Source organism: Pristis pectinata, chromosome 3 (assembly GCF_009764475.1).
Source record: "Pristis pectinata isolate sPriPec2 chromosome 3, sPriPec2.1.pri, whole genome shotgun sequence".
Classification (NCBI taxonomy): Eukaryota; Metazoa; Chordata; class Chondrichthyes; order Rhinopristiformes; family Pristidae; genus Pristis; species Pristis pectinata.
Window position 1 is genome coordinate 45,567,661 of NC_067407.1, and position 22,131 is coordinate 45,589,791.

The 22,131-nt window shown below is 40.4% G+C and overlaps 1 protein-coding gene across 1 annotated transcript in view; it reads right to left on the reverse strand.

Moving 5' to 3' along the window:
- hmcn1 (hemicentin 1) overlaps positions 1-22,131 on the reverse strand; it is a 361,968-nt gene that overhangs the window by 181,708 nt on the left and 158,129 nt on the right. Inside the window, 5 exon segments of the mRNA XM_052011513.1 lie at positions 4,469-4,596; positions 5,638-5,809; positions 7,879-8,038; positions 12,131-12,243; positions 17,003-17,147. Coding sequence (XP_051867473.1) covers positions 4,469-4,596; positions 5,638-5,809; positions 7,879-8,038; positions 12,131-12,243; positions 17,003-17,147 — 718 coding nt within the window.

The following is a 22,131-nucleotide window of genomic DNA, read 5'->3' on the forward strand; positions in this document are numbered from 1 at the left end:
GAGTTCTGACAATACTGCATTTAGCTTAGTTGTGTACTTAAAGACATCACTAGTTGTTATTATGATACAAAATGAATATTTATTCATTTGGGTAATGCATTATTCAGCGCTGCATTACCCAAATGAATAAATATTCATTGCCTCAAATTTGACCCACTGGTGCTGGATGCACTTTCCACATTAACCTGGCAGAATTACGCATGAGTGCCTGAAGGAATTCCAAGAAAAATCTAAATTCCCAAAAAGGTTTAAATGAACATATTGAATCAAAATAATGTTTTCAATTGATAAATTTACCATGAACAACATACCAATTCGGATGTACAGTGGCATAGTAAAGTTTAATCTTCATACTAAAGAGCAGAGATGCCTGGACTTCTAATTCAGAGAATGCGAGTTCTAATCTCACTTTGGTAATTTGCAATTATGAATTCTGCATCTGGAGATAAAAAACTTGCATGTGAAGCTTTAGAAAGGAAATCTGCTGTCCTTGATCCATCATTCTATGGTTACTTTTCAAGTGCCCTTTGAGGTGACACTCATCAGGTCCTGATGAAGGGTCTCGACCTGAAGCGTTGACTGTTTATTTCCCTCCATAGATGCTGCCTGACCTGCTGAATTCCTCCAGCATATTTTGTGTGTTGTTCCTTCACCCCTGGTGATGCACCACTGAGCTGAATGTCAGAGGGATATGCAACCGTCAGTGGGTGATTTTCCATCAGATTTCCCACTCGGTGGTAACTATATCATTTGCTCAATGACCTCAGAGACACATGGCACTCAGCTGTGTCAGGAAGCAAAATCATTGCCAATGGATGTGGGTCCTTCAGCAGTTTATTTGAGTTATGTGTGTAAAAAGCTTAGCTACCTCTGGCAGATTTCACAAAGGTTAGACAGTGTTTAAAAAAAATTCTGATTCCATCTGGTCTGCCTCATTTGCCACTACACTGTTACCTTATTTAGCATTCAGGATATGTTCCCAGGAACAAGAGTGTTAGTGGAATCAGCACTGAAAGAGTCGTTATAGCATTTCCTATTTACCAACAGATGCATGACTGCTGGTGCTGCTGTGCAGGGAACTGCTGTTGTGTTCTGCTGCACCAGGGACCAAATTGTGGGCACTGTCCTCTGCACCTGTCCCACAGCAATCAAACAGTTAAAGTGATTTATTTGTCCCATGGCTCAGTGTGAAGTGAGCCACTGGGGCAATGTGCAATAGCTGCCTCTGAGCAACACATGCAAAATGCTCCAGGAACTCAGCAAGTCAGGCAGCATCTATGGAGGGAAATAAACAGCTGATGTTTCAGGTTGAGACCCTTCATCAGGACTGGAAAGGAAGAGGGCAGAAGCCAGAATAAGAAGGTCAGGGGAAGGGGGAAGGGGAGGAGCACACGCAGGCAGGTGATAGGTTAGTTCAACTGATAGGCAAGTCCAGGTGAGAGGGGAAGGTAGGAGGGTGGGGGTGAGGGAGGGGGAAGTAAGAAGCTGAGAGGGATAGGTAGAAGAGGCAAAGGGCTGAAGGAGGACGAATCTAGTAGGAGAGGGCAGTGGACCATGGAATAAAGGGAAGGAGGTCATTAGGGCAGGGGAAGGGGAAAGAGAAGGGGTGGGGGGCCACAGGAATGAGGGAACACAAAGGAGGGGGGAAGAGGGGAGTGGTTACCAGAAGTTAGAGAAATCGACGTTGAGGCCATCAGGTTGGAGACTGTCAAGGCGAAATATGAGGTGTTGTTCCTCCAACTTATGTGTGGCCTCAACGTGGCAGTAGAGGAGGCCATGGATAGACACAACAGTAAGGGAGTGGAATGTAGAATTGAAGTGGATGGCCACCAAGAGAACCTTGCTTTTGTGGCAGACGGAAAGAAGGTGCTCAATGAAGTGCAGTGAGACCGCTTCATCGAGCACCTTCATTCGGTCCGCCACAAAAGCAAGGATCTCCTGGTGGCCACCCACTTCAATTCCACATCCCATTCCCATACCGACACGTCTATCCATGGCCTCCTCTAATGCCATGTTGAGGCCAGATGTAGGTTGGAAGAACAACACCTCATATTTCACCTTTGTAGTCTCCAACCTGACAGCCTCAACGTCGATTTCTCTAATTTCTGGAACTCCTCCCCTCTTCTCCCCCCCCCCCCCCAACTTTTTTTTTCTCCTTTGTCTTCCCTCATTCCTGTGGTCCTCTTTCCCCTTCCCCCACCCTCATGACCTTCCCATCCCTTCCCAGTCCTCATGACATGCCCATCTATTCCTCACCTCCTTCCCTTTATTCCATGGTCCACTGCCCTCTGCTACCGGATTCCTTTTTCTTCAGCCCTTTGCCTTTTCTACCTATCACCTCTCACTTCCCCCTCCCCCACTCCCACCCTCCTACCTTCCCCCTCTCACCTGGACTCGTCTATCACCTGAACCCACCTATCACCTGCCTGCATGTGCTCCTCCCCCTCCCCCAACCTTCCTATTCTGGTTTATGTCTTCTTCCTTTCCAGTCCTGATGAAGGGTCTCAACCCAAAATGTCAACTGTTTATTTCTCTCCATGGATGCTGCCTGACCTGCTGAGTTCCTCCAGCATTTTGTGTGTGTTGCTCCAGAATCCAGCATCTGCAGAATTTCTTGTGCCTCCATTTAGCTGCCTCTGAGGGTGGGTTGTGTGGGCTGGGGCAAGCAGGGCAGCCACTCTACTCAGCACTAAACTGATGGAATATATGTAAATCTTGGCCTATAGGGAAAGAGTAGGGGATTGGGACTAATTAGGCAAAACTTTTCATAAGGTTATCATAGGCACAAGAGAACAACTGTTAAATGTATTCTTTCTGAGCAGTATGGCTCTCTGCCTTTAGAATTCCACTTTAGTACTTCAGCAAATATTGAAGATGAAGCTACCAAGAACTTTCAACAATGCAGTTACAACTTTAAACACTCAAATCAACATTATCCCATAATAAAATGTTAATCACATTTTTTAAATGAATGTCAGTCTTCCTACTTTGTTGACTATTTGACCTACTTTCCAATTTGAGAGGCTGCTAATGAACATAAGATTAAAAGAAATAGAAGGCCATTCAACTTCTCATGCCTTCAACTATTCAGTGAGATCAGGGCTTACATTTAATTTCACTACAACTTTTCTGCATTATCATCATTTTCCTTAATTCCCCTAACATCTAAAAATCTCTTTATCTCTCTTTGTATCTGCTCAGCAACTGAAGCTCCTCAACCTTCTTGAATCAACAATTCCAAAGATTCACTACCCCCTAGGTGAATAAACTTGTGTTTGTTTCAGTGCTGAATGGTCCACCCCTTAATTGCTCCTCACATGGCAAATCCATCAGCCCAGGAATCCATTCGGTTCAATGGGAGCCCTCCCTATTTCACAAGTTTATCCTTCCTTGGGTAGGAGACAAGACCCAAGTACAATACTCCAGATGTGGTTCCACCAGGGCCTCAATATAATTGGAGCAGAACATTTCTACTGAAATCCTCCTGCAATAAAGGCCAACACAGTGTTTGCCTTTCAAATTGCTTGCTGTACCTACATGCTAACTTTCACAAGTGTACAAGGCCACCCAAGGTCCCTCTGAATACCAACACCTTTAAGGCTTCCACAATTTAAAAAAATTACTCCATCTTTTGGTGTTTAACCATCACAATGGACGCCTCACATTCTTCCACATTATGGTCCCACAGCTACGTCTTTGATCATTCACTTAGCCTGTCATATCTTCCTTAAGCTCTCTACCTCCCCTTCATAGCCCACACTGCCACCTAACTTTGTATCATCAGCAAACTTGAATATATCACATATGATCCCTTCATTCAAATGACTAATATAGATTGTGGACAGATGGATCCACAGCACCCCACTGGTGTCACCTCCCAAACCATTTATTCCTAATCTCTTTTCTCTATTCATTAACCAATCCTCAATCTATCACAATATAGTTCCACCCAACTCGTCCATCCTGTTTTAACTGTAACTTAAAATAGATTTGATTAATTTCTACAAGCTATTTTAGATGCAGTTGAAATAGATGATTGTAATTAAATTCAAAGATTTGTTTCAAGGTATTGAAAAAGATTATTTCATTGTAGAAATGAGAGTGCAAACCTCAATACGCTCTGTAAGAAGGCACAAACAAATAGGCATGGAAAATTTTCAATGAATTAATTCTGAAGTTAAATGCCTAATCAAGCCCAGAATTTCTACCCATGGTGTGTGTGTGTGTGTGCGTGTGTGCGCGTGCGTGAATTTTTCAGTGCTGATTGAACCTTGAGTTTTTTTCCATGAGAAGCATAAAGTTATGGCACTCCTCCGTGAGCAATTACTAAATATTAAAGCTCATTGAGCGGGTGTTGTTTAGGCAGGGATTAGTGGTTCTCTGAGAGACGTCCCTAGAGTTTCTAATCTTTTGACATCTGAAGAAAGAACTGACATTATTATTGATCTACACCAGAATGTAAACATACCATGCACACTCAATCTAATGTATTGTGTAACATTCCCAGCAATGTTTGTAGCAACACACAGGTATGTTCCAGTATCAGACAGTCTGGTTCCAATGATCTTCATTGATCCAGAGGAAAGTTGAATGTGCCTGGAAAACAAAAGGCATTCCAATTAAAAATCACCAACATACTAGAATCAACATTTTAAAGTATACAGCAAATATTTTAAGATAACAATATAGACAGTGAACGAATCAACAATAAGTTCAACAACTTAAGATTGCAACCACTGCTCCTCTGTTTTTTTGGTAATAACTCTGCTTTTGCTTTTTGGAGCTTGTCCAAACTTCTCTTGTTTCTTGATTTTAAAGCATGCAACAAGCAAACCAGAAAATGTAGGAAATGTATTAATGTCATTCACTGCATGCACAAAAAACAGACATGTCAACATTTCTGTCATCTCCCTACTTAACAGTTGAAAACTAAAATACAAGAAAGGCAACCAAACAAGGGGAAAGGAGGGTGAAACCCTTTATTTACTCTAATCACAATAAGCCAGTGAGCTGAAGGATTTGCTACTCATTGTGAAAGTGATTTATAGAATGTAGAAACCTTATAAATTCAATCAGGAAGAAATTAGAGAAACAAAGGAATATGCAAACAGCTGAACAACAAGGAAACATAAGATATTTTAAAAAAGGGGGTAATCAAGTACAGCTTGTTGCCTGCGATCATTATTTTAAAAATTTTGCATCATCTTGCAAACTGATGAAGATGAGCTCCATGTTACTTCCTTTCAATTTGAAATTGTTTTAAACATTAAGAACTCATGTTGTAGATCAGTTCTTCTTCTGTGTTGAGGTTTTCAGTAAGCAGTATCAAAGCTATTCGACTTAACTATGTGGGCGCATACTGAGAGAAGGTACATACATAGGTTAAAAATAGGCATTCCAGTCATTCAGCAGTGCAGTTGAAATGTTATGAAAAGCAAGGGCAAACAATGAAAAAAATTGCCTGGTTAATCGAAACTAAAGCTTGAAACCATTAACTCAAATAAAAATATGACAGCTACTCTTACTTGCCGAGTACTCCCACTCACTATTTATATGTATTTATATTATCCCAGAGCACACTTAATAGTAAAATGTGAGAAATCTTATAATTCAGATCCATGTTTAATCGTGAGTTACCTTGGCGAGAAAGGAGAGATAAGTTGCATATTTTTGGCCCAGTGGATAATGGGAGGTGGAAAGCTTTGGACATCACAAGGCAGTGTGATATCTTCTCCTTCTATCACTGATAATTCTGTTGTACTTCCTCCCTCAGATCCTCCTCTTGACTGGGTAACGATTCTTGGTTTAACTGGAATTTAAATTTGTTAGAATAACTTCTACAAGCCATTTTACCTGCAGTTGGAAGATATTCTGAATTAAAACAGTCAAGCATTGCATTTATTTGTAAACAAAACAACCAAGTCTTACAACTAAACTTGATCAAAATAGGTTTATTTGGAATGTTATTTACAAGATGTCAACAGGAAAAAAAACTAAAACAAAGATGACCTTTCATCATATGACAAAAAATAACCAGTTTTATTTCATTTTTTATATTACTAAAATGCTTTTTATGTAGTGCATGCTTTGACTATTGAATAAGAATACAACTTAATATTACATGACTTCCTGTTAGTTAGACCTGTAATCATATAATTCCTGTGTTCACTGTAATACACTACCTCCAACATTGTGGCATTTCTCGTGGACCTTTTGTGTACCACCTTGTGATATATTTGGATATTATTCAACATCTACTGGCTCCCTCTGTCAAGTCTGGCTGATACTTATTTACTGGATCAAGCAGAGTTAGTAAGGCTTTGTGATTACCCGTGCCTAAACAAAATTTTATAAAGTCATACCATGACATCCATGTCCTTCTAATTCTATGTCTCGGCTAATGAAGGCCAGTATCCTGTTTGCCTTCTTCACAGCCTGTGCTGCAACCCTTACAGACCTATAGACTTGAATAGAAGGTCCTTCTGATCCTCAATACTCCCTAGTACTCTACCATTCATTGTGCATGCCCTACTCTTATAAGGCCTCCCAAAATGCATCACCTAGCACTTATCAGGATTAAATTTCATTTTATATAAGATATCTTTATTAGTCACATGTACATCGAAACACACAGTGAACTGCATCTTTTGTGTAGAGTGTTCTGGGGCTAGCCTGCAAGTGTCGCATGCTTCCAGCGCCAAGATAGCATGCCCACAACTTCCTAACCTGTACATCTTTGAAATGTGGGAGGAAACCGGAGCACCCAGAGGAAACCCACACAGACACAGGGAGAACATACAAACTCCTTACAGACAGTGGCCGGAATTGAACCCGTTACGCTAACCGCTACACTACGGTGCCTGCCATCACTTCACCCAAATTACCAACTGATCAATATTGTTCTGTAACCTAAGACAATGCTCACAATCAACAATGGTGTGGAGCCAAGAAATTTAGTATTCTTTACTTGAGCTGCAATTTTCTCTTGGTTTTGTTGGCATGTCACTAATATTGTTCCAACATTATTTCATCACCAAAACTGTCATTTTAGAAGATCTGATTTTTTTTTTGAAAACTGTGCTTTATTAGAATTAATTCTGAGTTAAAACCTGCAATGGTCACCTTGGATTATTAAAAAACCTGAGTTTTCCAGGAACATTGCAAATACAGCACAAAAACAAATATAAGTAACTCAAATTATTCTTTGTTATATAACTTATCCAAAGTAAGGACATCTATCTGCAGGATGAGCAAGGCACAGATATGTATTGCAGTCTGCCCCCTCTCACAGTGTACAGGATGGACGACGAAGGAAAGCAATCAGACTGGCATGTCAGTGATTGGATGAATGTGGAGCCAGATGATTTCACCTCTGGAATTTTTTGCCACCAAGGTTGGTGGAAGCCAGATCATTAGATATACTTAAGATGGAGACAGATAAATATTTGAAAGATTGAGGAACTGAGGGTTATTAGGAACTGGAACAGAGCAGGAGCTGAGGCCAGCAGAGGTTAGCCATAATCACACTGAATGGTGGGGCAAGCTTGGAGGGGCCTGATGCCCAACTCTGGATCCTATTTTCTTGTGCTCTTCTGATTCAGTGATCCAGAGAAGCAAAACAAAAATGCATAATACAACTATATGGCCTCATTTCTTAAATAGAATGAATTGAGACTGCCACATCCTACAAGATCAGGGGAGGGGAGAAAAAAATAACTTGAGAGTCATTAAAAATCTGATTACTGATTCAACATAAAATTCCTGCACTCCCATCAACAGTTAACACTCAAGAATACATTCCATAAGTCAGTGCCTGCAATTTCTAACCAATAAATTAGATGTTCTTATTGTACAAGAAGATTAAATATGTAGTCATACCATAAACTGTCAGCTGAACTTTGCGTGTGGTGTAGCCTGCAGCATTTGTGGCTGTGCACACAAATTCCCCAGTCTCTCCACCACTTGGTGAAGATATTAATAAACTGCCATCTGATTCCGTGCTGAAATTCCCCAAATGCTGGCTAATGAGTTCACCATTCTGTAAGAGAAGATATAAATCATTTGCAGAAAATGGATCCTTTTGCTTTTATTGACTTTAATGAATATGGGCAGTGCAGGACCATCATTTGATATCACATGCATCATCATCATCAACTCTGCAGTGTGATCGTCAATGGAGTGAAATTAAACAATGATCCCTTTTCACTTTTATAAATACAAAAGTATTTTTGTTATCGGCTTCATAAAATCTTTGTTACTAGAGGCTTGAGTCATATTGGTATAAAGCATAGCACAGATCCAGAATCTTAGATAACTAGATAATTCTGGAACTTAAGGGTCTTGTCAAAACTCAGAAAATTCACTATATATTCTGGTCATTCTTAACGAGATCTGTGATTAATACCTGTCGTTCACTATTTAAATAGCCATTTTGACAGCTTGGAGGTGGGACCTCATCAGCCACCAAAGCTATTCTGGAGGTGGAGCTGGCCTTTTTACTTGCCAATCAGCCTTCCCGAGGAAGACAGCTCCGGTGGGAGACATGCTGGAAGAAACAATGTGCTACAAAGACAAACAATCAGCAAGCTTGAGCAGCTCAATGCTCAAAGGGTGACCTGCCATGTAAATCTGAACACCTCAATATTCTGTCCAAAAGGCCAACAGATTTGTAATTACTTGTGTCTCCTTTGTAATTTCTTTTCCTGCAATGAAGTAAAACTATTTATTTAATGTTACTTGCTTTGAAAATGTAAAATACTCCAATATTGTGAGCACCAAGTTATGAAAGACCACAATCATTTCATATATTTGCTTTGGTGGTCAATTAGTGAACAAATGGGGACAATATACATGTACAATAAGATAATATTCCAATTTAAAATGACAACAATTATAATTGGAGAAAATATTAAGGTCTTGGAAGTTGCAGTTCAATTAGTTCTTTCATGAACCCTCTTCATTTTTGAAAATAACAAGTCCTGCTCTGGGGTTTGGTTTCCTGGGTGGTGGAAACTTCCAGAACCTTGCACAGTATGTGTTTTATATGTGTAACCCTTAAACTGATGGCTTACAGAGCACTCCTGCACAGTACTTTGTTACAGACCATTTCACTAACCATGGTATATTTAACTGTAATGTCCTTTGCCTAATGTCAATAGATCCATTGCCAAATTTTGGAAATGTGATGAATCATGTTTCACATTTGTGATCCATTATTGTTCAGCTGTTTATATTTTTATATCTATTTGCTGATCATATTCAACAAACTTCTAACTCCCTGGAGTCATAGAACAATACAGCATGGATACAGGCCCTTCAGCCCAACCAGTCCATGCCGACCACAGTGCCCACTCAGCTAGATCCAATTTCCTGTGTTTGACCCATATCCCTCTAAGCCCCGCTATCTATTCAAGTGCTTCTTAAATGATACTATTGTACCTGCCTCAACCACTTCCTCTGGCAACTCATTCCATATATTCACCACCCTCTGCGTAAAAAGTTGCCCCTCAGATTCCTTTTAAATCTTTCCCCTCTCATCCTAAATCTATGCCCCCTAGTTTTGGACTCCCTATCCTGGGGTAAAAACTGTTACCATCCACCTTATTTATGGCTCTCATAATTTTAAACATTTCTATAAGATCGCCCCTCATTCTCCTATGTTTCAAGGAAATAAAGACCTAGCCTGACCAATTTCTCCCTATAACTCAGGCCCTCTGGTCCTGGCAACATTCTCATAAATCTTTTCCGCACTCTTTCCAGTTTAACTACGTCTTTCCTATAACAGGGTGACCAAAACTGTACACAGTACTCCAAGTGCAGCCTCACCAATGACTGATACAACTGCAACATAATGTCCCAACTCCTACACTCAATACCCTGACTGATGAAGGCCAGCATGCTAAATGCCTTTTTCACCACCCTGTCTACCTGTGACGTCGCTTTCAATGAACTATGCACTTGTACTCCTAGGTCCCTCTGTTTCATTACACTCCCTCGTGCCCTACCATTCATAGTACAAGTCTTACGCTGGTTTGACTTTTCAAAATGCATCACCTCACACTTATCTGTATTGAAATCCATTTGCCACTCCTCAGCCCACTTCCTTAACTGATCAAGATCCCCCTGTAATCTACGATAAATTTCTTTACTATCAACAACACCACCTAATTTCCTGTCATCTGCCAACTTACTGATCAAGATTTGTGCATTCGCATCCAAATCATTAATATAAATACTGAATAACAATGGTCCCAACACCAAACCCTGCAGCACACCACTAATCACCGGCCTCCATTCTGAGAAACAACCTTCAACCACTACCTCCTGCTTCCTACCTCCGAGCCAATTTTGAATCCACCTAACTAGCTCTCCCTGGATTCCATGGGCCCTAACCTTCCAGACCAGCCTACCACATGGGACCTTGTCAAAGGCCTTGCTAAGGTCTAAATAGACAATATTCACTGCCCTACCCTCATCTACCTTTTTGGTTACCCCTTCAGAAAACTCTAAAAGATTCATCAAGCACGACTTTCCACGCACAAAGCCATGCTTACTCCTCGTAATCAGCTTCTGTCTATCCAAATGCTGGTAGATCCTGTCCCTCAGAATTTCCTACAGTAACTTCCCCACTACTGATGTCAGGCTGACTGGCCTGTAGTCTCCTGGCTTGTCCTTGCTACCCTTCTTAAACAACAGAACAACATTAGCCACCTTCCAGTCTTCAGGAACTTCACCAGTGGCTAACAATGAAGCAAATATCTCCACAAGGGCCTCCACAATTTCTTCTCTAGTCTCCCACAAAGTCTGAGAATGCACTCAGTCAGACCCTGGGGAGTTATCCACCTTAATCTGCTGTAAGGCTGTAAATACCTCCTCCCTGGTAAAATAAATCTTCTCCAAAATGTCACCACTTGCTTCCTTTATCTCTTGAGCAACCATGACTTGCCCCACAGTAAACACCGAGGAGAAATGTTCGTTAAAAATCTCACCCATCTCCTGCAGCTCAAGAAATAGGTGGCCCTGCTGATCTCTAAGGGGATCTACTCTCTCCCTACCCACCATTTTACTCTTAATATATCTATAGAACGTCCTGGGATTTTCCTCAACATTACCTGCCAGATTCACCTCATACCTTCTCTTTGCCCTCCTGATTTCCCTCTTAAGAAAATTCTTAATCTCTTTAAAGTCATCAAGGGATTCATCTGTCTCTGACCTCTTAAACCCAATGTATGTTTCCTTCTCTTTCTTGACCAGAGCCTCAATATCTCTCGTCAGCCAAGGTTCCCCAACCTTGCCAGGTTTACTCTTCACCCTAACAGGAACATGTTGGTCCTGGACATTTCTGCTCCAAGAGCTGAATATTCAAATCAAAAGCTCAACAAAGTGAAGAATTTGTAGAAATTATGTGCTGTGAGGAACATAATCACTCCCTTAATGTCACTTTTGAGCCTTGTAAAGTAGAAGTGGTCTAATGAATAACACACTATTGCATTTTTACATTCCAATGCAATGTTACATTGATACATGCAAACACCACATTAGATGGCTCAGCTTTCATGTGTCTGATGCATTTCAAATGTGACTTGGCTTTACCAATGTTAAAAATGAATTCTCTACATACTTTGAGAATCTTTTGCAGTATCAAAGGAATACAGGCAACTTAAATGTACTTCCCAGACATCAGATGTCAGATAGTTTGTGTTTCAAATAAATGTCTTGAGAATATTTCAAAATGGGCTATCGTACATTAGAGGAGAAATAGTAATTAATGGTTTTGAAAATGTGAATTTACCAAATATATTCTATTATGAATCTACTCTATTCCATTATAATGAAAATTGTGAACATGTATCATAATGATATTTTAGTTTGGATTTAGTAATAGAGAGTGACTCATTGTATAATTAGCAATAGCAACAGAGAATGCTTACTTATGACATTAGCACACTAATCATTTATGATCAATATGGCTGATTAAATAACAAATTAAAAGTAGACCGCCATAATCTATCCTTAAATCTCTGCTGAGACAATTTCAAGACAAATCATTTGGGGCAAATATTTCAGAATGAGTCTCTTGGCAATTCTAAAAGGAGATTTTGGCAGCTTGTTTGCAAATTAGGATACATACCTTAGACCAGACTATGGAAGGCTTGGGAACACCATGTGCTTTGCAAGGTAGCCGAATTGGGACTCCCTCAATGGTACTGAATATCTGAGGTCCATGTTGGATGGTGGGGAGAACTGAAAGAGATGAAGTGTCTCATTAATGCCGGTTATATAGAGCTGGATCCAGCTCTGACATGGGCAATGGCTCCACAGGAAAATGCCACCTGTCTGCCCTTCTACATTCAGCAGGTCTTCAGCTTCTGGGTCTAAGAATAGCAATAAGGAAGTCAGAAATGTATTGGAAGATAGTTACTGGTACACTGGACTGCCCCTCCACGTAAGGACACCACTGAGTCCAGGCTTCAAGCTCCTCCTCCAATATCTTAACAACTCCATCACCATCCCCCAAGCTTTCTGCTTTTTTTTGCATTTCACTTTCTATTTTTTTTGAATAATTTACAGTGGGTTAATGTATTTAATAAATAATTTTTTGGAACTTTTAAAATACATTTGAGCCATTTTTAAAGAGATACTTAAGCAGATGTTATAGGGTAGTGACCAGAAACTTGGTCAAAGAGATAAGTTTTAAGGAATATTTTAAAGGAGGAAAGAGAGGCAGAATGGCAAAGAGGTTTCAGAGCTTTGAGGTTAGAGTCAAAATAACACAAGAAAATTGGATGTCATTACGGGAGGCCTTAGACACTACTGCAGGTGTTTGACAGGGCAGGTTCCTAGACCTAACTATTTTCATCTCTTTTTCACAAGGGACTGTTAGCTAACAATAACACAATGTCCTCGCTCATTCACTGTTCCTCAGACAATGGAGCAGTTTACATGCAGCAGGACCTATATAACATAAAACCATCGATTAGATGGCAGCTGCAAGTGGTTTGGTTCTTGAGGACCTAAAGAAGCTGACTACAGTCCAAGTTTGCAAAGTGGCCTGAAGTATGCAATAGATCCTTGTGCAATGGGACAAATGCCAACTTTAAGCATATGTGCTGGACCTGAACCAATACGACTGGTAATTAATGCAGCGAGGAATGAATGGTGGCTATCAAACTGGCTGTCACAGGCATGTGTTTTATGCTTGTAAATGGGGTGCAAAGAAATTCAATTTCTAGGCCACTGCTAAATTACAAATGGAACATTTTATCACATTTGGGCAATATAATATTCTGCTGCTAAAGCGGTATGCTACTTTTTGTGTATATATGAATAGAGTTGAGCTCAACAAAGTTTAGTTATCAATTGGACAGCATTTATTAATTTCAAATACATGCTTGACACAAACCCAGCATGAAGTCATTGATTTTCTTTAAACTTGCAACATTTTTAAGTGTGACACCTGAAGTGTAACAGAATTGTTGGAAACTTAACAAAGGAAACTCCTAAAATGGCTTTTCCTTGTGCATGACGCTGGTCTTAGTTAATAGCTTCCCAAGTTTAGTACTGTCTTGGGCATTTTGTAGATAAGGTGGTCTACTCCTGCTATTTTCTCATTTGTTTTTTTTCCTGATTTGATTTCTAAAATTATACAAACTTTGCATAAATGATGAAATAATCAATCAACGATTTGAAGATGAACTGGAAATGCCCTTTTTATGTGATGGCATCAGTTGCATTTTGGAAGCAGTACCAGCGTATGGGGGTAAGAGATATTTTGGAAGCAGTACCAGCGTATGGGGGTAAGAGATATTTTGGAAGCAGTACCAGCGTATAGGGGTAAGAGATATTTTCCAGACTAAGCTGACATTCATAGATTTAAAAGAGGGAATCTTTTAAGTGTTTTGATGAAAATAGTCCAAATCACAACTGATAATGCACAAAAGGGAAAATTTGACACTGCTCATTCCACATTGTGTTCATTCAAAGTGTGGTTGGTTATACAGAATTTGCAAGAGAAGCTTAAATGTTCCAAGCAACTGAACATTTAGTTTTAGCAGGACAGACTTCATGTTTGGGGGCTGGGGGTGGGGGTGGGGGTTAAATTTGACTGAGAAGTTCAATTTGAGTACTGATGAAGTTGACTTTAAAAAGTAAATGTTTTTTTCTGAGATGATATTTCAATTTTTTTTATATCGAACATTCTATGTTAAACTTTTTTGCTATGTACACAGAGCAAATGCTACTTTTTTCTAAAAACAGAGAAACTAGTCCATAGATTTACCTTTCTCTCAGACGAAAAAGCTAACATTTAACTCTGTTTTACAAGTACATCATTCAATCTGGGAAAATCATTAGCTGGAGAGGACACAAGCTGATCCGCAAGATTCCTGTTGAGAACTCAATGTGGATTTACCGAAGTTGTTATCACAAGAAATGTTCACTTTCATCTGTCAAAAATCATCACAACATTCCATGGACAAGTGTTTCTATGTTGCAAGTATTTTTATCACCAGGAAACTCAATTAACAGAATATCTATAAAATGTAACATGAATCTTAATTTCAAAATAGAATTTTTAAGTCTTTTTTGGATTAGAAAGCATTATGTAGTGGAAAGACTTTGATGAATTTATCTTCAATTAACTAGAAACTTTCTTAGATACACTCCTTTAATTTGCTGTGCCAGCCAAGGATAACTAAATGATAATGATGATGGAGAAGATAGAGAACAAGAGTAAACTATAAAATATCATAAAAGCACACGATAAAACCAACAGGTATATAAAAAGGGAGTAAGTAGGTAATGTTGGAAACTGGGGATTAATAATTGGAAATAGAGAAATGGCAGTGATTTTAAATTATTATTTTGGATTTGTCTTCAAAGCATATAGTAAACACTTGCCAATAATGGAGAATAAAGGGGCTACTGGGTGAGGGAACTTCCAACAATCTCTTTCTCTAGAAAAAAGTGCAAGGCAAACTTATGGGACTAAACAAAAATAAAAAAAATTGCTGCAGATGCTAGAAATCTAAAAAAAAAGAGAAAAGGGAACAAAAACTCAGCATATCAGAAAGCATCTGTGGAAACTGAAACAGTTAACAGATTAGATCAGGTAGATTATGTGGAGAGGGAAAACTGAGTTAATATTACAGATGGATAGCTGACAGTAGAACTAGCCAGTTCTGATACAAATAAAGAAAGTGCTCAACTTGAAATTATTGATTTTCAGTATTGGAAGGCTGCAACTTGCCCCAACAGGAGATGACAAGCTGTTCCTCAAGCTTGCATCAAGCTTCATTAGAACAGTGCAGGATGCCACAGACAGATCTGGGAATGAGTGGGATGAAGAATTAAAGTGACAGTCAACCAAAAGCTCAGGGTCACTCCTGGAACTGGATTCTGGAGCAGAACCAGGGGATTGGAAAACTGCAAATGTAATATTGTTTTTCAAGAATGGAGGGAGACAGAAAATAGGAAACTATAGACCAGTCAACCTAATGTGTCATTGGAAAAATGTTGGAATGCTTAGAATAAAGAGTCATTCAGCATGAAAATAGGCCCTTCAGCCCAGCAAGTCCCCCCATATTCCTCTCAACTCCTCCCAGATTCAAACACTCACCTATGCATGCACTAGGGTCAATCTACAGTGACCAATTAACGTGCCAACCCACATCTTTGGGATGTGGGAGGAAACTCACGCAGTCACAGAGAGAACGTGTAAACTCCACACAGACAGTACCGGTGACTCGGAGCTGTGAGGCAGCAGCTCTGCTAGCTGTGCCCTTGTGCCATCCTTCTTTATTAAGATGGCAGTAGCAGGACATTTAGAAAATCAAAAGAGAATCAAAGAGGATCCTTGTAGATAAAAGAGAAAAGTTTAGCATGCATGTATGGTAACTAATCAGGGAGACTAATGGAATGTTGGTCTTTATTACAGGATAAAAGTAAACAAGTATTGACACCTTACAAGAAACTGGAGATACAACTGGAGCAGAGTTTTGACCTCCACATTCATGGAGGATTTGCTTGTACTGGGGCTGAGCAGGTTGGACCTCAACTCGCCGGAGTTTACAAGAATGAGAGGTAATCTCACTGAAATTCTGAGAAGGATTGACAGGGTGGATGCAGAAAGGATATTTTCCCGAGAAGGGATATCAAGAACCTGGAGGCACAGTTTCCAAGTAAGTGGTCGCCCATTTCAGACAGGGATGAGGAAGAATTTCTTCCCCAAGAGGGACATGAATCTTTGCAATTCTCCACCCTGGAGAGGCGTGGAGGCAGAGTCATCAAATATTTTCAAGGCAGAGTTGACAGACATTTAATCTGGTATTGGAGCTCTGCCATTTAGTCGTGAATCCAATAAGGATTTTATTCACTTAAAATATTGGGCAAAATGACAAATGTTCCTTCAGAACAACAAAACTGAGGTCAACAGGTCTTTTTTAATTACTTGTGATATCACGGGAATGGAACCAAGGCTAGTAAATCAAGGTACACATCACCCTTGATTTAACTGAATGGTAAGGCAAGTGGAGAGGCAGAAGGGTGGAATGACTTACTCCCTTTCCAGTGTTCCTGTGAATAAAGCTGACAGTGAGAAGCAAAGGCATTCAACCATAGCATTTTTATTATCCACAATACATTCATAAATAGCTGTAGAAACTTATAAAAAGGATAAGGCATACACTGAAAGGGTACAGGAAACCTAGCCAAAACAAAATGTTTCTGTAAATAATCTGTTTTGTTGTTGCCTGTGGTGATACATCTGGTAAAGTTAATATGTTCTATGGAAATCATTTATAATTAATTTAGCACTGTATTTTTCTGCAACAGTTAAATAACAAGGGTACAATGTAGCCTACTTTCAATGGTTTCAAATGCATACAAATTAAGAGGCAGAAAAAGACTGTGGATAGGGATCAAACTTTCACAACACACCAACTCCCAGTGCTCCTTCCACTCTAATCATGTGATCTCCCAGGAGAGGCAATTGAATAGCACTCACCAAATATATTCACAGTGGTTGTTCTGTTGCTTGTTCCAGCTACGTTACTGGCAAGGCATGTATATTTTCCACCATCTCGTAGGCGAATTCGTTCAATATGAAGACTTCCATCCCTGCGTACAGTCACATACCCGTCTGATGTCACCTAGAGAAGGGCAAGAAAACTTGCAGCATTGACATATAACCAACTGATTCACTCACAGCTTCATACTTTTCCACAGTAAAATATCAGATTTGCAATTCTGTGGAGGGAAGTGAATTACCACCAGAAAATGATGACAATACACAAAAAGTAGATAAGCAGTTTACAATTTTGGGAATAACTTTCCTTTGGAAGAGTTTTCATTGACAGTTTTTTGCCCTGTTTTCAACCCTTGTTTTCCTTGTTTGTCAGACTTACTTCCAGATACATATCCCTTTACCTCAGCATGTGCTTCTGGCTCTGGTTCACTTACTCCCAGTTCCAAAACTTCTTGTTTCCTCTTTAGGGACCACTGATGAACACTGGTGTCTCAGGGATATGTATAGCAGGCCAGTTTTCTCTTTCAGATTCTGTTCACCAGCTGTGAACTTTTATAGCACTTATTTCCAACTCCCAACCTTCCCTTTGTAGGATTTAACATATTTATACTTATCTCCCCTCATTCAGTTTCTTTTAAAGTGGGAAGATGATGGCAGATGTTGCACCATCTTAAATCGATGTAATTAATATGCAGCAATAACCAATTCCTATTGGATCCACTAAATTAGAATTTCCATTTCCATGATATATATGGTTTGGTTCATGCCTGATCCAGCCTGTGCCTTGCACTCACTTCCTGCAGCTGCACAAAACTTTTACGGCCTCACGGATCCAAGCAACTTCAGGAACATAGAGAGTAATCAGGCCCAGCCATGATGATCCTGATAGCTTTTTCCGCAAAGAAGTGCTGGTTGTTGGTTAATTGGTTGCTGTAAATTACCTCTGGTGTAGATGAGTGGTAGGAGAATGGAATGTGGGAGGTGGGTAAGTAAGAGGGAAGAGGTCCCAGATAACTATGTGAGGGAAATGAAATTCTTGTGATTTCTCTGAGAGCCAGCATTGACTTGATGGGTTGAATGGCCTCCTTCTGTGTCACAAGGATACATATATGAGATAGTCAGCTACTGTCAAAAGCCATTGAATGGCTTCTAAATATCACTGATGATCTAAGACATTTAAAAACAGTTTAAAGTAATTAAAATAAACTGAAAGTTTTTTTTTAAAAAGTCAGTAATAAATTATTTAAAAACACATTTAAGTGCTATTATGAAGTAAATTAAATAATAAACACTTGGCATTAGCCCTTTCAATCCAGACTGACATCCCCATACATTGTCAGGAGATAGCATTAACTGAACGTTAGCCCCGGACTCAAAATGAAATTGAAGTAGATATTCAGTGCTAAGTCCAGTGGCGGAGCAGAGGGTCAGGTTCACCGGCACCCACCTTCAGCTGGTCTCAGACATCCACGCTGCAATACGCAGGTGTGCACGTCTGGAGCGTACCCACTCTCAAAGAGCTACATACTGACATTTCTCTACCAAACCACCAGCAAAAGTAGTTTCAGCCCCATTTTTACATAACATCAATGCTGAAAAAAGAGGATGTCTTGACTATTTTGTATCAGAATCAAAGAGTAAAGTCAGGTTGTGCATAACGTGTTCTTGAGTAAAATCCTCTTCTTATCACAAAAAAATGTCCTTCTCCTTTCTTGGAAGAGCTCCTAATGCTGCAACTGAGTGATCTAGCTAATAACTCATGCCATAAATTTTTAGGACTTCTGATGCAGACAAAGTAGTAGACTTAACTGTGTCCTGTGATCATCCCACCAAGATCCAATCTGAAACCAGCTAACTTAGCTTTCTGTTGAACCTTGGAGGAAAGGGGAGACTTCCTTCAGCTTGCTTAAGCTGAAAGGGTCAGGTTGTAACTACCATCTAGTCTAATAACTTGGCAAAAGGATTAAACAGGGGAAGATTTCCATTGCTCAAAGCCCCAAATGTGTTCTGTTCTCGGCCACTGGCAGAGGAAATTGGAATAGTGACCCCTCACTCCAGCTGCTCTGTGCCGCATGTGAATTTCTTGGAGCTATCTCTGGAATGAATAGGGATTTCCTGGAGGATGGGTTTCTCCTGGGCAAATATCTAAAAGGAGGAATGCTGATAAAAAAAAATCCAAAAAAACTGCTGACTTCACAGACTGCCAGAAACACAAGAGTCCTGTTTTTTATGGATAAGATATCTTTATTAGTCACATGTACATCGAAACACACAGTGAAATACATCTTTTTGCGTAGTATTCTGGGGGCAGCCCGCGAGTGTCGCCACGCTTCCGGCGCCAACGTAGCATGCCCACAACTTCCTAACCTGTATGCCTTTGGAACGTGGGAGGAAACCGGAGCACCCAGAGGAAACCCACGCAGACACGGGGAGAACATACAAACACCTTACAGACAGTGGCCGGATTTGAACCCGGGTCGCTGGCACTGTAATGCGTTATGTTAACTGCTACACTACCGTGCCTGCCAAAGCAGCAAGGAGGGTTGGACATGAGGATGCTGCTTCTAACAGGCTCTAGACAGATCAGAGACTGACAGGCACTTTCATTGGTACAGGCCTGCAGCCATGCACAGCTTTTTTTCTCAATTTGATCTTCCCGACTGAATCAAGACCAGCTTGTTTAAGTTACCTGTGCTTGTACCTTTAGCTGGATGTAGGTTTATTAAATTCCTTGTGCCTCAAATGTGTACCATCTAATTTGGCTAGGGTGCTGTGTGTGGCGGGGGGGGGGGGGGGGGGGGGGTGGGAAGGGAAATGCGTGGAGGAAAAAAAGAGTCCTTTTGTGGTTAATGCAGCCACCAGTTATCCTATTGCACATGTTGCAGCTCTGCAGTGGAATTTTTGGAGTGGGCTGCTCTGAGAACTGTGCTTGGCTCGCAGTTCCTTTGTACAGTGACGCACACCCTTTAATTATTCTCATTAGCTCCATGGCAGTGTGTTCTGTCTGGGAAATGGAACATCTGGCAAGAATGCAGCGCCCACCGCCCCCCAACCCGCCCCAGTGCAGTGCATTCCTCCTGGCCACTGAACCCTGACCAGAGCAGAGCAGCAGTGGAAACATTACAGGCCAGACCCTGACAGCTTTGCAGTTGAAGGAAGTAGTGCAGTGGAAGAAGAGGAGGAGGAGAGATTATTTTTGGATCATTACATGTTATACTGTGTGCTGCAGGAGCTAAATTATCAATCACTTCATTTAGTTTTTATTTCCCTTGCAGATTGCTTGCAACCTGAAGAAACAACAGTAACATGAAATGAACTATCAGTAGGTGCACAGATCGAGCTGCCCTTAATCCCATACAAAATATGAAGCTAATTTCAAAAACATTTTTTAAAATGGCAATTAAAATTCCAAAACAAAACTAAAACCTTCAAGTTTCTTTCCCATGGCACGTTTTGTGCACTTTGGAAACTATTCTAATCAATAACCCAAATGTACCACTGAGGCAGATTATATGGTACGTTTTCACATGCAAGGCGCTTCGCACAGCAAAGCCATTCACTAGAAAGCAGTCTTTCCCTAGACGGGTGAGATCTTTTCTGCCTGACTTAGAGGAACAGCCTAACAGTGCAGAGCCGTCCTCCGACAGGCAGGACCAGACCCGAGGGACCATTGTACTCAAGGACCTGTGGGCTGGTCTTTGTGGAAAAAGTTAAATAATCAATTGTAATCAATGTCAAAATAATAAACATCCCATCAACTTCTTATTCTTATTTATTTTCAAGTGGTCTGTGTCTTTCAGTGACCTCATCTGCAAATTCTGTTGAATAGCCCAATTGCTCGTCAAATGATGGAAAACCCTGTACATGCTGTCACAAATATGGACCATAAACTGCCTAAAAAGCACATATACATAGCACAGAAAAATAACTTGGCAAAGAGCCCATCACTTTACTTGGACTGGCGGTGGGGTCAATTTCTAGACCCTGTCTGTCGTTGGGTGGGACCCCTTTAGGGTTTGCATATTCTGCTCCCACTGCATGATCCCCAGCCTCAGTAAGGATGTCCTTCAAATGGCAATGACAACCATTAATGCTCCAACAGACCCCACCTTGCCATATCATGGGCAACCCCCCTCCCCACCTAAACTGAGTACAGGTCTAACCTCCCCAAATTCAAGTCTCTCTTTCAATCACCAGGCCATCATCTTCAATCTATCTACTTTCCTTTGCTAGCTCTACAATGGTGTACCTTGCAGACAAAGGGCACACTCATATTGCACTTATGTATAATAGAAGACCGCTACTGGGAAGTATGCACAAAGGTTGTCTTTTAAGTGTTGCTTTTCCTTCTCCGCCAGGCAAGATGTGTTTCATCAGCCAAGGCATCACAGGGACAGGGTTCCTCATTAAACACACGGGAGAAAATATGTCAGAAATTAAAGGATGCACTGCCATAACAATGTATTAATGCAACTCTATGTTGTCATAAATGTGTCCTTTTCTCATATTTCAAGTCTACTGTGATTTTATTGAGGCCCAGAGAAGATAATTTGTCTCGTTTCAGAAAGAAAGCACTATGAATTATATAGAAAAGGTGGTTATTAGGTTTCTTCTGCAGCTCAAAAAAGAGTGACTGACACAGCTTCAATGCCATGTACTTTCTCCAAACCATTTTAACCTCTTCTAACATCAGACATTAGCCAGTTCCCTATTAAAAGGTATTCAGTAGTCTGGTTGATCAAATTAGGTGTTAGGCATTGCACATCCTAACAAAATTCTCATTACCCTTTCTTTCATGCTGAAATATACTGAAACATCAAACAATGAGAAAAGTTTCCATCCCATTTCCAAGTCAACAACAATGATCTCTATTTGACTTTTGTTTTCACGACCTCCTGTGTTAATGTGGAAGTAATCCTGGTCTCTCTAAATAGTCAAGGCCCTCGTCCTTAGTACACTAAAACTCCGATAATCTGGCACCCTTGGGACTTTGGTGGTGTTGGACTGACAAATTTTCTAGAGTTTAAAAGGAACATGGGAATAAAGTGACATTAAAAGTGTGAGAATTGGACCCAGATGTGCTTGAAGAGAGTGGGAAACAGGGCCAC